The 15,199-nt window shown below is 40.5% G+C and overlaps 1 protein-coding gene across 1 annotated transcript; it reads left to right on the forward strand.

Annotated features, from left to right (window-relative positions):
- The first annotated feature begins 11,995 nt into the window (after positions 1-11,995).
- On the forward strand, positions 11,996-14,509 carry LOC109952993 (myoblast determination protein 1 homolog). Its single transcript, XM_020588330.1, has 3 exons — positions 11,996-12,693; positions 13,301-13,376; positions 13,941-14,509. Exons 1-3 carry the CDS (start codon positions 12,154-12,156, stop codon positions 14,159-14,161), a joined length of 837 nt encoding a protein of 278 aa, XP_020443986.1. The 5' UTR covers positions 11,996-12,153; the 3' UTR covers positions 14,162-14,509.
- Positions 14,510-15,199: the final 690 nt, after the last annotated feature.

Genomic DNA, 15,199 nt, shown 5'->3' on the forward strand with positions numbered 1-15,199 from the left:
TGAATTCACCAGGTCCTTTCCAGACCTGCTGTCTTCTGTATTCAACTCTCTGTGTGTCCTGCAGGTGAACATTGTGTCATGTGATGGGAAGTGTCCGTCCGCCAGCATCTATAACTACAACATCAACACGTACGCTCGCTTCTGCAAGTGCTGCAGGGAGACGGGCCTGCAGAGGCGCTCTGTGCAACTCTACTGCAGCGGCAATGCAACCTGGGTCAGCTACACCATCCAGGAGCCGACTGACTGCTCCTGCCAGTGGTCCTAAACACACACACACACACAATGTTCAGATCAACGTGCTCTAAAACCACAAGACAACAAAAGAGGAAACTTTAGCTATGTTGCTTCAGGATGTCAGGAGAGCAGAATACTGAGCTGTGACTGGCAGGACTGTGTGATGGACACAGCTTGTGTGAGGTCTAATTTATCCTGCAGTAAGTTGTTCTGGTGCCTCTGCTGGCAGGGAGGTGGGTACTGCAGCTTGCATTCACCAGCAGACAGCTGCAAACCACAGGGCACACAAGGTGAACTTTGACCTCTGAATTTTACCTCAACAGAGAAGTAGAACAAAGAATGACCATATTTGTCATTTATGAGAGTTTTGATTTATCAAAAGTAATTTTTGAGGCCAAAAGATCCAATATTTCTTAAGAGTACATGTATTAATTGTTGTGATTGTATTAAAAGTTGTCAGTGTATCATCTCATCATCAGTGTATCATCTTGTTGACATCTGATTTTACCTTAAGAGTAATGTAAACCACTGAGAGCATTGTGCAGCAAACTCCAGTGACACCAGTGGTTTTAATAATGCTTGAAAGGGGCCACATTTTTCTTCCTATCCTTTCCTTCCACGGAAAACATCTCTGTACTCACAAGTCACAAGTATATGAGTATTTTCACAGCTAGGGTGACTGTGGTTCAGTGGGTAGAGCAGTCGTCTCCAGGTTGGAGTGTTGGAGATTCGAATCTCGGTGCCTCCAGTCCACCTGTTGAAGTGTTCTTGGGCAATACACTAAACCCCCGATGGTTAGAGCCATTGGTTGAGTTGGCACCGCAGATGGCTGCTTCGGTTCTGTATCGGAAACAAATTCCTTGTGTGCGTAACAAATAAAGGTGATTATCCTTAGCTGTCAGCAACTCAAAAATGATTTGTCTCTCTCTCTCCATATATATATATATATATATATATATATAATATGGATGTCATAAATGGCCAAACCTGTCTGCTAGCATCTCTGTTAGCATGTTGATAGCCTGAGAAAAAAGACAGTTCTTGTCAGCTGTCCATTATCAAAAGGCAAAATTTCACACTCTATATTTGTAAGACTAATTCTAAGAACACCAACTAAGCAGAAACTCAAGGTGCTCCTGTATCAGTGATCCATTAAACAGTTTTAGCTCTTTCTGCTTTGGCTGCTCAGCTCCCTCTTACTCTTTTTTTGCCCACCCTGCAGATTTCTGATCTAAAATGTGAAGTACAGATTTGAGGCTGTTCTCCTAAGTTATTCTGTTGTATGTCAATAATGTGCTAATAATTAACTGATGCTGAAATGATACACAAATGCTGCCGCCTCCCTGTCAGCCTGAAGCAAAGACAAACTGTTCAGTGGGTGGCACCTCATTTCTCTGCTCTTCGTCTAAGAGCTCTCCTCTGCTGCAAAGCTAAGAGCAACAAAAGCATCCAGGATTCCTCATCTTGTCTTGTCTAAATAACTCAGTGTCATAACTTATTAAGATGATACAAATTTTTAGATATATCACTTTTAAAAAAGACAATAAACTGTACATTCACTGATTTAAGGTATAATGGTAATAACCAGTGCTAGTGAGGTGTAGTCATCCAGCTGTATGTGGAGCACTTTATTTATTTATTGGAGTTTGATAGAGTTCAGACGTCCAGACCGGGTGGACGAAAACAGTAAGAGAAGAGAAGCATTCAGATGGAGAACAGACCAAGTGACCTGGGTCCAAAACCTTGGTGTGCTTTTATTCACGATACAGAAGAAAAACTTGGGAGAGTGTAGTGGTGCGTTGTAGATGCACGTTTGTGTGTGTGTGGACCTGGATAGTCGTGTTTAAGAGGATTTGTATCATACAAATGTACATTTTAATAAATATTGCCTTTGAAAGAACTAAACATTGTTTGCTATGTTTTTTAGACAACAGACAGTGTGCCATAAAGCCGATGTTGTCCCTGGCTGTGTTGTCACACTGTCAGCTTGCTCTTCTGCTCTCTAGTGGCCAAATGTGGACTAATGCACAGGGTGTCTGCAGCTTTTCAAAAGCCTTATTGAAGGCACTGATTTGAGCTTCCTCGAAGACCTTAGCAGGTATTACAAAGGTCTTAGGTTTTTTGCTGCCTTGCCATTGGCACCAACTTTATATCCTCTTTCAGGTCTCAAACTCAAGTGTGGACATAAGTTAATTAAAGCTACTTTATCATACAGCTTCAGATAACTGTTGTTGATTTTAGTAGCAGGAGTCATACTGTGGGCTCAGCTCTGGTTCTGTAGTCCAGTCTTCAAGGAGCTACCCTGCAGCTTTCTGACCTTTTAAGAGAACTTTTTAAAGCTGCAATATTCAAACAACCTAGCACTAGCATTAGGCTCCATGTTTATCCTGGTCATGTATATCCAAAGTGCTAAAGTTGGCAACTTTAGGGTTTGATTGGTCGAATGCATTACCAGACAAAACATATCTAAGTTTAACAATAATTAATCAAAGCTTCATGTTTACCATGAATGATCACACAACTCAAGCGACAGGTTTTTTTTTTCCAACCTCTTTCCTCAGGGAGCCCTGGTAAAAGAACAGCTGCAGACAGGGATAACCTAGTTTAAAAAAAACAAACATGCGCTCAACATAAAATAGACTAGTTAAGGTAAGAAGTCAACAATTCAAGCGCAGTACGCACAGTACTGGGTCTGTCCTCAGAGGACTCAGGCTGACTTTCACTAACTGCTTCATTGCAACTGTTGCTCCAGTCAGTCAGATAAGAGTAAAATAAATAAATAAATAAAAAAGTAGTAATAATAGGTCAAAAATTCTCCTCTGACCTCTGGGATGTAGAATGTGCTAATGCCCATCTGTCATATCCCAAAAAGGTATTCCCATGTCAGTACTGAGCTGAACAGAATCCCAGCAGAGAGAAATGCATTGTGAGTCCCAGCCCACAGTCACATCACTGGAAAGTGGCTGTCAGCTTGACAAGCTGGAAGCAGCTGCAGAAACATGCACACTCTGTTGTGCTGGTGTGTGTGAGTGTGGGGCACGAGGTGCAGCCAGGGCCCGACGTCGTTCCCACCGTCAGGCAGCAGCTGCAGCTTGTCTGCATTTCTCATTTCATTTACATTTTATTTTTACTTGCATGTAAAAACCGAGTCCCACTGATTTAGCTTGTTTTTTACTAATCACATAAACGTCACATCATTTATTTAACTGCAAACCAAAAATTTTCAAAAGCTCTCATGGTCTGTATTCATCGGATTAGTTTTCATGTTTGTACCTACTGTCTGTGTGTAGATACTGTTGTACTGCGCTGAGGCTGAGCTGCACTTCTCTCACTGACTGTTTTCCAGGCTGCAGCCAACTGTACACACACTGACTGCTGAATGTGAACATGTACAGTAACATGATATTCTTGTCTACAGTGACTGAGCTGAATGTGAATGATGACTCATATTCAAAGAACATGTCCATGTTCAAAGAAATCAGATGTGGAAGATACAGTAAACCTCAGGCAGCAGTCACCATCACGCCAGAAACTGCTATACATGCAGACCAAAAGAGTAAAAAGTACTGTTTTTACTCTCAGAAGTAATGAAGAAGAACTTTGTACATGATCATGCTTGACTGGATAGTGAACATTTGAATAGAAGAAAATGTCAGACTGAGAATGATTTTTAATTTGATTATTTCCTTTTCTCTGATCAGTCATTCAAAAGCCAGTGTAGTTGCATCTTGTGTCAAACTAGGTAAACAGTACAATGTAATTTAATTTACATGACCAAACAAATGGGTCATCATATTCCCTTCATTTTTGAAAGAAGTACAGAGTCAGATAAACACATTTTGGTGGTCAAAAAATCAGTTTTTGTATAAAATTTAATTAATTAAACAATAAATCTCCCTAATATTTATTAATAAGGCAAAGTACTAATATACTAATGAAATAAATAACATAAAAATAGTTAATAAATGAAGAAATACCACTGATATCTCGAAACAGTACATCAGAATCTCTTCCATTTTTTAATATTTGTGTATAATCCAAATTTACTGACATAGAGTTGATGCTGAACTGACGCTGAAAGAGTTGTGAATTTTCAGCTTTGAGATGAAAATGTACATTTAACATTTGGTAGATTTCCAGGCCTCAGTGCACACGACTGTCCACCAGCTCCAACACTTGTGCAGCTTTGGCAACACACCTCTTGTCCTGTCAATAGTGTGTATTGATCCTGTATAACAAATCTGTTTCACTTTGTATCAGACACTGGCCAGAGGAATAGAAAGAACATCCAGGCTTTGACTGTGACACCTTGCTGATGAGTCGGTTTTCAGCTTCTCTTCCTTCCTGTTCAGGTCAGAAGCTCATAAAACATGGCAACACTGTCGTTGCTTCAGTCACTTTTCTTGCTGCACCTTTGAACAGGATGACAGGCTCGCTCTGATTTACGTCCACGAGGAGGAAACATCCTGATGTCAGAGGCTGTTGATGACCAGGCCAGACCCTGTGCATCACATGATGTCCTGGGACAAGGAGCGAGGCTGAGCCGCACATTTGTCCCCTCTACAGGAAGTGACCTTTGTCACAGCAGGAGAAATAGAGGGAGCAAGTTGAATTGATTTAACCTTTGACCCCTGAGAGCAGTGAAGACCTGATCTGTTCTCAAGACCAAAGCCCAGTTCAGATTGCTCTACTTCCTGCTAAGGGCTACCTCGTGTGCTTTGGTTCATATTGACCCCAACGATTTAGGAGTGAAAATATTCACCACAATTTTGAAGTTAACCTTTTTTTTTTTTAATTATCTTTTATTTTTTTCATGTCCTCCTGAGTATGTTAAATCCTGACAAACTGAAAATAATCTTAACACCAGTCATTTGTTTTATCGTGAAGTAGGCGAGTGCATTAAAGAAATCCTGATTGCCTCTGAAGAAACAACAAAGTTAAGAAAGTAATGGTTTATATGTTTATAAGTCATTATGAACAGGTACTTTTTTTTGTTTGTTTGACAAAAAAATCTTTGTTTCTCTAAAAATGATATTTTATAGTAGTAAAAAAGAATCTAAGTAAAAACAGAAACACTCCACTGTAAAAATATTCTGTTATTTCTGCTTTCAAAATTTAAGCAAAAGTAATTGTGACAAAATGACCTTAAAGTATCAAAAGTCAAAGTACTACATTTATAATATTATTACATACTTTATATTACTAGACTATTATTATTGATGTTTAAACTCGTAAAGATCATGTTAATAATGTAACAGGTCAAGATGAAACTAATTTCAAATATTTTATATACTGTTGCATAGTTTAATCCTTTAAAATGCATCATATTGTATAAGATGTTTTGAATGTAAAAATCTAAATATGTAAAGAAATGTAGTGGAGTAAACAAGTACAATATTCCCTCTGAAATGTTCAGGAAATCTAAACACCAAGTAAAGTACAACATTATATAAACATACTTTGTTGCTGTCCACTACTAGAGACCACAGACTGTCCCTCTGCTCTGTATCTGAAATTTCATTTTCAAAGTCAGAGTAAACTGACCAACATCTGTCGAAGCAAGTGAAGACATTGCTTCTGTGGTTTTCCCTGAGCCGTAGTGACTCATACTGTAACTCGGTGTTGTTTCATAACGAAGGGGAAGACCAGGAGAGTTTTCTGCAACAATGACTAAAAGTGAGCTTCTGTTAAAATGTCTTCTTTGCAGATCCACGGGGCAGCGAGGCCTCACACACGAGTCTGAGCGTTAACCAGATCAGAGCCTGCAGCCCAGATCATGCTGTTACTGCACTGCCTGCTCAGTCAGAGTCTACACAGTATTTATTGCAGCTAAAGCTTGTTTACGTTTGAACAACAATGCCAATGCAATACAGCTTTTAGCACAGTGACAGCGTCTTCAAGTGAGGCCATGTGTGCTATGTACAAACACGCCCATGACTCACATTTACAGGCAAATGCTCTGATGACACAACTGACCGCACCGAGGCTGCGGTCACTTCAATGTTGTGTGTTATCTGTTGTGTACAGCCTATCACTGAAGGAACATGGTTTCAGAAAAAAAATGCAATAAAGTCTCTTGACTGGCATTAACCCGTGATCTGTATATATATATACACTGCTCAAAAAAATAAAGGGAACACAAGGGAAAATAAGACATTCAGCTATGTAATGAACAAGGTATTTAATCAGAATATTTCATTCATTCAGATCTAGGATGTCTTATGTTGTGTTCCCTTTATTTTTTTGAGCAGTATATACTGTATATATGTCCTCCCAAGCTCCATACATAGCAGGCATTATGAAGATCTATATCAAGCTGTAACAGTAACTGTAATGCGGCAATTTAATCAGCTAAATCCCAAGGCAAAAACTCCTGAGCCAGATAAATCTTTTAAATTTCCAAGTTCAATTGTCACATAAGTTGCAGAGTTGCCGCCCAGTTGTTAATCTTTCGGTACTGATGAGTCACCCATGAACATCCAAGTCCTGCGGTTCTCCAGCTGTCAGTCACCACTTCATCTAGATGACTCCTGATTTATACTTAGCTTTTCATGTTTTGTGATAATGGCATCATAAAGAACACAGTGAACTCATTTGTGTGTCTTTCTGTGTTCTTGTGCTTCCTACATAGTGAGGACCAAAAAAGTATTTATTTATTTATTCCTTACAGATTGAGGACATTTTGGCCGGTCCTCACTTTCTGAAACACCTTCTATAGGGTTAAGACTTGGTTTTAGGCTTCAGGTTAGAATTAGGTTTAGTTTATTTTAGGGTTTGAGTAAGGGTAAAGGTTATGCATTTAGTTCTGACGGTTAAGGTTAAGGGGAAGGAGCTGAGGAAAGGATCATGTCAATGAGTGTCCTAACACAGATAGAAGTACAAATGTGTGTGTGTGTGTGTGTGTGTGTCCTGGCAGGCTACTGACATCCTGTTAGAGCAGTTAGTTGCACCTATCACAGCGTGTCCAGAGGTCAGCCGCCTCGCCACACAACAGGAAGCAGTTAGCCAGCGGCAATGTTGCTCAGCCTGATCAGAGAGAAGCCATGCACCTGTCAAACACCACCTCTACTCCTCCATCACATCACCACAACACACAGCAGCTGCCTGGACCTTCTGGTTTTGTTTGGTCTCCTTCAGTTGGAACCAAAATCTCTGATAATTTCAGACGATGGTCTGCATGTGGGCAGTATCAACACAGAGCCTTTAGCTATCAAACTCCTCTCCTGTGGAACTAGGTCCCAGTCCCAGTTCAGGAGGCAGACACCCTCTCTACCTTTAAGATAAGGCTCTTTGGTAAAGCTTATGCAGTAGTTAGGTTGATACAATATTGCTCTTCTTTTATTAGTTAATTAACTTAATCAAACATAAAACAGAGGAGGGGTGGTGGTGTTTGGAGCGAGTCCCTCTGAGCTGTGGTCCATCTGGAAACCATATCTTGGTCCAGCAGGTCGTGACCCTGTCCAGTTCTGGGTGTTCCACCAAGTCACAGCAGATCACATCAGACCGAGGTTTGATGGTTTCCTCGTTTGAGCTTTGATGGTGATGGGACTGAAGTTGACTGTTTGTTTTTACTAGAAAGGAAAAAACACAGCAACTGACTGAGCCAGACTTTAACAAAAACACTGAACTGAAATGAGCAGCTGGCTAATTAGCTCATTGGAGGAAAATGAATCAGATTATTAAATTATGATGTTAAAAACAGATACACCTCCAAAACCTCAAGGTGTAAATATGAATGCTTTATTTTATGTTATAACATCTCAGTTTTTAGATCCTTTTTTGTGGTTGCTAATAAAAAAACAACTCCAGAAGTTCATGGAAATGATTAATAGATGCAGTAAATAACAGGAATCCAGAAATAATCAGCAGCTGCAGCTGATATGATGATAAACCTTTATTCTGAGACACTAAGTAACCAAGCCTGACAGGCCATAAGTGAAGTACAGCACAACAGCAATGGATGTGATCCAATACAAAGACTGTACCAGCCTAATAAAACCATCCCAATCTAGTCTCGACACTATAAATACTATAGATGAGGCATCAGCTGCTGGTGGGATATTCAGGGTCCTGCTAAAACAGGAGAGGTTTGCTGTAGCACGGAGCAGATGAGCCCTCACACTGAAAAAGCAGAGACAATCTGGGTTGCGGACAGACGGTACAGGGACGACTGTGTGTAGTTCCTCTTTTTAGTCCAAATTTGCATTTTAAACCAGATTTCAGATTTGATAAAATGACTCCTGTGACTGATCGACAGCAACAGGGAAAAATGTAACTCTTTTTAGTTTGTATCTATTATTTACTATAGTCAGTTTTCATCAATTTTGCCTTGGCATTAAACTCGGGATAGTATTTGGCATACATTTGAATCACAGAAGCAATTATGAGTTTCTCTAAAAGGCAAGGAATTTATCTGTATCCTTTCCCCAGAAATATTTTATAGTAGTCATCATTTCTCACAGATTGTGTTACCACTGAGTTCTAAAAAACTTCTCAGGTCTAAAGACACATTTTGTTGACTAAATTAACTGGCTCACACGCAATCTATACATACTGAACCTCCCCCACACCTGTAGGTGCAGAGCTGCTGCAAGTTGGTGGTGTAAAAGGGGAAGGAGGATTGAAGGGAGGATTGTTCCCAGACATCTCACTCATACATGTGTCATGAGAACTCAAAGGAATTAAGGAGTGTTGAGGCCTGACAAAAGATTTCTTGACAAATCTGCACAAAAGCATCCAAACAATAGCTTAGGAGCTACTACTAGATCAGGAGCAGCTAGTTCAGACCGATTCTGATTCTTTCTGTCTGACAGTGTCACGACATCATGCAGCAATAATGGACTGGATTATTTTTCTACTAATGAGGTGTAGTTATGCACAAGTACAGATGGGTGACACATTAAAGGAAATACCTGAGTAAACAAGTGTTTTGACACTGGCCCCATCCACAGGACACAAGGAGCCACTCAGTGGTCACCGATGACCGGTGACAAATGAAAGCTAAAACAAACACGCTGTGGAGAGTCCCAGTCAGGTACTGGGCCACCACCTTGACTCTCCAGGTCTCTGAGCTCTCCTGGAGGGATGAGCACCATTCTTCCAACAGATGTTCCCTCATGTGGTGTTTGGATGATGACGGTGGTGGAGATGCTGTCTAACACAACACTCCAACATCTCCCCGTTCAACTGGGCTGAGACCTGGTGACTGGGAAGGCCACAGTGTCTGGTTCACATCATGGTCATTCTCATCAGACCAGTCAATGACCCCCTGGTGTCCTGTGGATGGGGGAGGGGGGACGCTGTCATCCTGGAGGAGACCACTCATTTATTACTTTATGCCACAAAATAATTTCTTGCACACTTCTGATGATCAGGGCAGTGACATTGCTACTGACATGCTGGTAGAGGACAGAAATCAGAAATATTGCACACCTGCATATAAAATGTTTAACTGAAGCAGAAAAATTCTAAATTATACGAAGTGGCACCTTCACTGCAGCGTTTGAGTCTGCTGTCATCAGGCTCATGTTCCTCTGGTTCTTCTGAAGGCGTCCCAGAGGACTGAGAGGGTGTGAGAGTTGGACGTATTCCAAAGCGATGCAGCCTCAAATAGAAGGGCACTTGTCTTAGATTTCATGAGCTGTTAAATTTAACACACTGCCTCCCCATTAAGCTGTGAGGATCCTGAGATCCGATCTGTTGTGTCCCACACCACATTTTCATACCCCTGAAGCTGTGAAAAAGCTCACATTCACAAGACAACAACTAAACACAGTCCAAGGTACAGTTCAGTCTAAAATGAGACTCCAAATGTAGTGTGAGGCTTAAATTAGCCACTGTTTTCAGCATATTTGTGACATCATATACACCACACTGGTGACACTTGGTTACATCCTTCCATAAATCCAGCTGACCTATCCCCTGGCTCATCCCCTGCAACCTGCCTGGCAGACATTAGATCCTGGATGCCCAGTGATTTTCCTCATGCTAAACACATGAAAGTGATGTGCTGATTCCTGAGCCAAAAGCAGAGAGGGCATTAATAAAGTGGGCTTTAGTTCCCTTGGACCTGCAGTGCACACAGGAGGCCAGAAATCTTGCAGTGATTTTTGACTCTGACCTACATTTTCTCTTATTGTAGTAACAGAACCAAACAGGACATTTTTCAACTCAGGAGCATTTTCAGGGTTTGACCTTTACTTTAGTTCCAGGCAGCAAAAGTTCTTAGCGGTGCCTCTGTTTACAGCCACTTGGACTATTGCGATGCCTTATTTAATGCTGCTGCCGAGGTTTATTATGAAACACATTTCACCTGTTTTAGCCTCCCCTTACTGTTTGTCAGTGTCTTTCAGAACCAATTAAAACTTTTATTGCCTGTTTTTAAGGCCCAGCCTGAGCTGTAGACCTTCTCCCTACACCTCAGCTCGCTGCCTGACGGTCTAAACTCTGGAAGAGTCTGGAGGAGTAACGTTGCTGTCTTCTTTTATATATCAGTGAAATTGCCATCACACTTCTTCAGGTACATTTTTAGTTTTTAGGAATTAATGTTGGTTAATTAATGGTTAAATTATTTTAATTGACAATAAAAGGGTTGATATTGTCACAACGTTAACATTTGAAACTGTGACTGTCCAAGAACAGACTCTGTGAAAGAGAGACAATCTGTATATTCATAAAACTAGACAATGATTTTAGTGCTTTATGGTTCAGTGGTTAAAAAAAATTAAAGACAAAATCTAAAGAAAAAGATGAGACGACCACTTCATCCTTCAACCTTACATCAAATGAAAATTAGTCTGTTGTGAGCTGAGATCATTTCCCCTGTTTGGACAAACTGTGCTGAGCTGTTGTCCAGTGAAGCCTTGAAGCGCCAGAGTTCATCCTGTTCACATCAGAGACCTGGTGACTCTGTGACCCTGTGACCTCCGCAGCGCTGCAGCTCATATCTCGGTCAGTCTGATGGAACTGTACAAACATTCACTCTAATGTAAAAGGTGCCAGTGTTTGGACATGGTTCAGAGCCCTTCACGTTTGCAGACTAAACCTTTTGCCCATCTGTCCACACTCAGTAGTATTTTTGTTAATCTTTTATGTGATTATCAAGTAAAATAAAATTTTTACATGTAGATTTTTAAGGGCTTTTGTTCAGTTTGGTTTGATGATAAAATTAGAAATAAAATACATTGCAAAATGTTTTCTTTAATCAATGAATGTTTATCCATATAGCACTTTGCAACAACCGGGGGTCGACCGAAGTGCTTTACACAAGTCTAATAACATAGTAAAAGTGAAATAAAAGAAGCTGCTTTGGGCGGACGTGTTGTATGGTCTTCCTAACATTTGGTTTGAATAAACCTGGGATGTTGGAATGAACCATTTTAACCAGTAAAAATGTGATAGTTTGACTTGGTCTACAGGATTTAATCTCTTTATTTAAGAACGCCTTTAAAACAGTTGAAGGTGGATTATAAAAAGTGAAATGATGCCACTGTTACTCTGTTACTGTAGTTCTTATGGTGCATGTTTGTTATAGAATCAGTTGCAGTCAATATTCATTTATGAGTAAACAGCAAACTAAACGATTTAAAATGGACTTTTTTGCTTTTTTATTGCTTCCTTCTTGTTGCTGAGTTTCAGCAGTGAACCCACTCCTACACACCCCTGCACACCCACACCCCTCAGCCTGTTGGTCACATACTCCACAGCCCCGCCTACACGCTGACTCCTTTATATAGACAAACCAAAGTCACGGGAGCTGAAGCTACACAGACTGGCCCTTTTAAAAGTTTGACAGCTTCTTCAGTCAGCTGACTTTGACAGGAGACCTTGAAGCAACAGCTTCCTTTTCTTTTTAATTATTTTACTCTTGGAGAAGCTTTTTCTCCGCCATAGCCCTCTCGTCTTTTTTCTGTGGATCTGATGGACCTGTCTGACCTTCCCTTCCCTCTCTCCTCTGCTGATGACCTCTACAATGACCCCTGCTTCAGCGCCTGTGACATGAACTTCTTTGACGAGCTGGACACCCAGCTGACGCACGTGGGCCTGCTGAAGTCAGAAGACCATCTTCATCACCACCACCACCATGTCCCCATCGCAGAGGAGGAGGATGAACAGCACGTGAGGGCTCCCAGGGGCCTCCACCAGGCAGGGCACTGCCTATTATGGGCCTGCAAGGCCTGCAAGAGGAAGACGACACATGTAGACAGAAGGAAAGCAGCAACAATAAGAGAAAGGCGTCGGCTTAGTAAGGTCAATGACGCTTTTGAGACCCTGAAACGCTGCACAGCCTCCAACCCAAACCAGCGACTGCCCAAAGTGGAGATCCTGCGCAATGCAATCAGTTACATTGAGTCACTACAGGAGCTGCTGAGGGCTGACCGAGACGATGGCTTCTACCCACCACCAGAACACTACAGCAGGGACTCCTGCAGCCCCAGGTCCAACTGCTCTGATAGCACGGTGAGTTTGAGAACAGCTGAAGAGTTTATGTGCTGCCCTTTGAAACTCAAGGAATATGTCTGGGGCATTTATTTTTGGCCACACTGATTCATTTTGATGAAAGGAAACATCATGGTGCACTTTGGGCACACATTTGACACTTCACTTTCCTCATTGATGATAAGATTTCTGAACATTGCAGATATATGATCAAGATGTATTGCTCAAAATATATTTATCTTATCATATGGACAGGAGTTTCAATTCAAACCTCTACTGACCTCTGTTGAGTTGAGCAGTTCTGTGTGGCTTTAAACGCCTCTCAGACTGTAGGAACGTTTGACTTAACATATTAATAAAGTGCTCAAATATAAAATAAAGAGTAGCAGTGATGTGTATTGAAGGCACACAGATGTGATGAGCTAACCTTAAAGGACTGGATATTAAAATCTTGTGCCACAAAATCTGCAGGACATTTGTTCCCACTTAATTTACTTATGGAATTGTTAACTGATAAAATCACAGAGTGTTGCTCCCAAAGATCTGCTGCTAACTATAAACCAAGTTGAAATTATACCTAAAGAATCACATTTGGCTTGTTGTCTGATTGGCTGATCTGTGTTTCCAGATGGATTTCATTTCTCTGTGTTCAATCAGAAGTGAGAACAGTGACAGCGGCCAGACAGCAGACGATCAGCCTCATAGTGAGTCCTGCCACTCCTTTACTGTTGTTTATCTCTCTCTTTATTCCTTTATGACCCAGTGTTAGTCAGGTATATTTTTCTTTTTAAACGTAACTAGCTTTTTGATTATGACCTGTTTGTCTGTAATAATAAGTATAGTTATCTTAAATTTGACAAGTTTCTTCATGAATATAATAGATTTAGCTTTTAAAATGACCAGTCTCTAATATAATATAACGTGTTTCCATTAGCAAGTATTTTATGTTTAATGTGACAAGATACTCCTGTAATTGGACTTGGCCTCTAATTACTTTAAGCAATTTATAATATTTGTCCTTTAATTTGACCAGTCTGGTATTTAATATAACTATGATTTGACCTGCGTCACTCTTATGACCACTTCCTTTCCATGATCATGACCGTTACCTTGTTGTGCGTTTATATGACAACTCTTCCTAATATGACTAATTCCTGATTTAAAAAAAAAACAACTAAACATTCTGAACACAAATTGTTTTTTGATTCCTTTCTGACAGATAGCAGCAGTAAACTGCCACTCATTTCCAGTTTGGACTGTTTGTCCAGCATCGTACAGCGGATTAGCACAGACCAGGATATGGCCGCCCAGGGAGACAGTGTGGTCCCCCAGGGACCTGGATCACCTCATAACAGCCCTGCTGTCTCCAGTCAAACTGCAACTGAACCAAACTGAATCTCTGAGCCGCTCTGAACTTGACGGAGCTGAAGACTCAAACTCCACAAAAGGACAAACCATTTGTATGGAGGAGATGCAGGTGACCTTGTGAAAGAAAATATTAAATGCTACTGTCTCCCACTGTAGTTAACAGAAATTGGGAGAGATGAGATCATTCTCCTGACATTTCAGTTCTTATTTCTGGCAGTTCAGTTTTCAGCCACATGGGTGAACGATGCTGCAGAAACAAATACCCTGTAAAGAACCAAAGAAAGAGGAGAGGGATCTCTGCTGCAGACATAAGGACCAAGGACAATTTTGTACATCAGTAAATAAGAGCTGCTTGTTTATAGTGTACACACACACTTAAACATACAAACACAAGGAGTGCTGGGATTGTTGTGTCATATTTATCATTTTTGAGTGAATGACATTTTAATAAAAAATATTTATATTCTGACTTCCTCTCAGTCTGGATTTCAGACTGCATAGACAAAATTATTTTATGTCTTCAGAATACACTGTTGACATTTCAAGGACTTTTGACATCTTATTCTGTCATCAACATGTTTCTGGCCACTTGGAGGCAGTGAAAAAAGCTGTAAGCACAATATTCCCATTTCCTTTCAAGTTGATGTAATAAGTCTGTTCAGCGAACACAGAGCAACATTTGTTTCTGGCTGTCAGGTGAATGGAAGTCCAATTTTCTTTATCTCTGGTTTGGCCTTCACCAGATTCTGAGAGAAATATCTGACTCTTCAGCTGCTAAATGCTTTACTGTGTTTGCTAACTTTGACATTTGATGGCTGAAATCCAAAACACTGAGCTGAGGGAAACTGTAGAATGAGACTAATCAGATCCCTTCCACATAACATACTCAGTCTATCTACTGTTAATATAAAAATATTCATCATAGCAGCTCCATATTGTAGTGGTAACTCTAACATTTCTAATGATCCCAAATGTGTTCACTAATGTTGGGGGTTTAGAATATTTCCATTGGATGTGATAGTGCAGCAACACAAACTGAATTTTTACCTCCCCCAAGGAGGTTATGTTTGTTCACAACATAACTCAAAATGTAGTGAATAGATTTTGAAGATGCTTTTGGAGAGTTAGGATATGGCCTGAGGAACAATCCGTTAGACAC

This window comes from Monopterus albus, unplaced genomic scaffold, assembly GCF_001952655.1.
Source record: "Monopterus albus unplaced genomic scaffold, M_albus_1.0 scaffold528.1, whole genome shotgun sequence".
NCBI classification, from domain to species: domain Eukaryota; kingdom Metazoa; phylum Chordata; class Actinopteri; order Synbranchiformes; family Synbranchidae; genus Monopterus; species Monopterus albus.

Excerpts from the sequence above, each read along its gene's own strand:
- LOC109952993 (XM_020588330.1), top strand. The coding sequence starts at position 12,154 with ATGGACCTGTCTGACCTTCCCTTCCCTCTCTCCTCTGCTGATGACCTC. Across the intron at positions 12,694-13,300 it reads CCAACTGCTCTGATAGCACG|ATGGATTTCATTTCTCTGTG; the intron begins GTGAGTTTGAGA and ends CTGTGTTTCCAG. Across the intron at positions 13,377-13,940 it reads AGCAGACGATCAGCCTCATA|CATCGTACAGCGGATTAGCA; the intron begins GTGAGTCCTGCC and ends CTGTTTGTCCAG.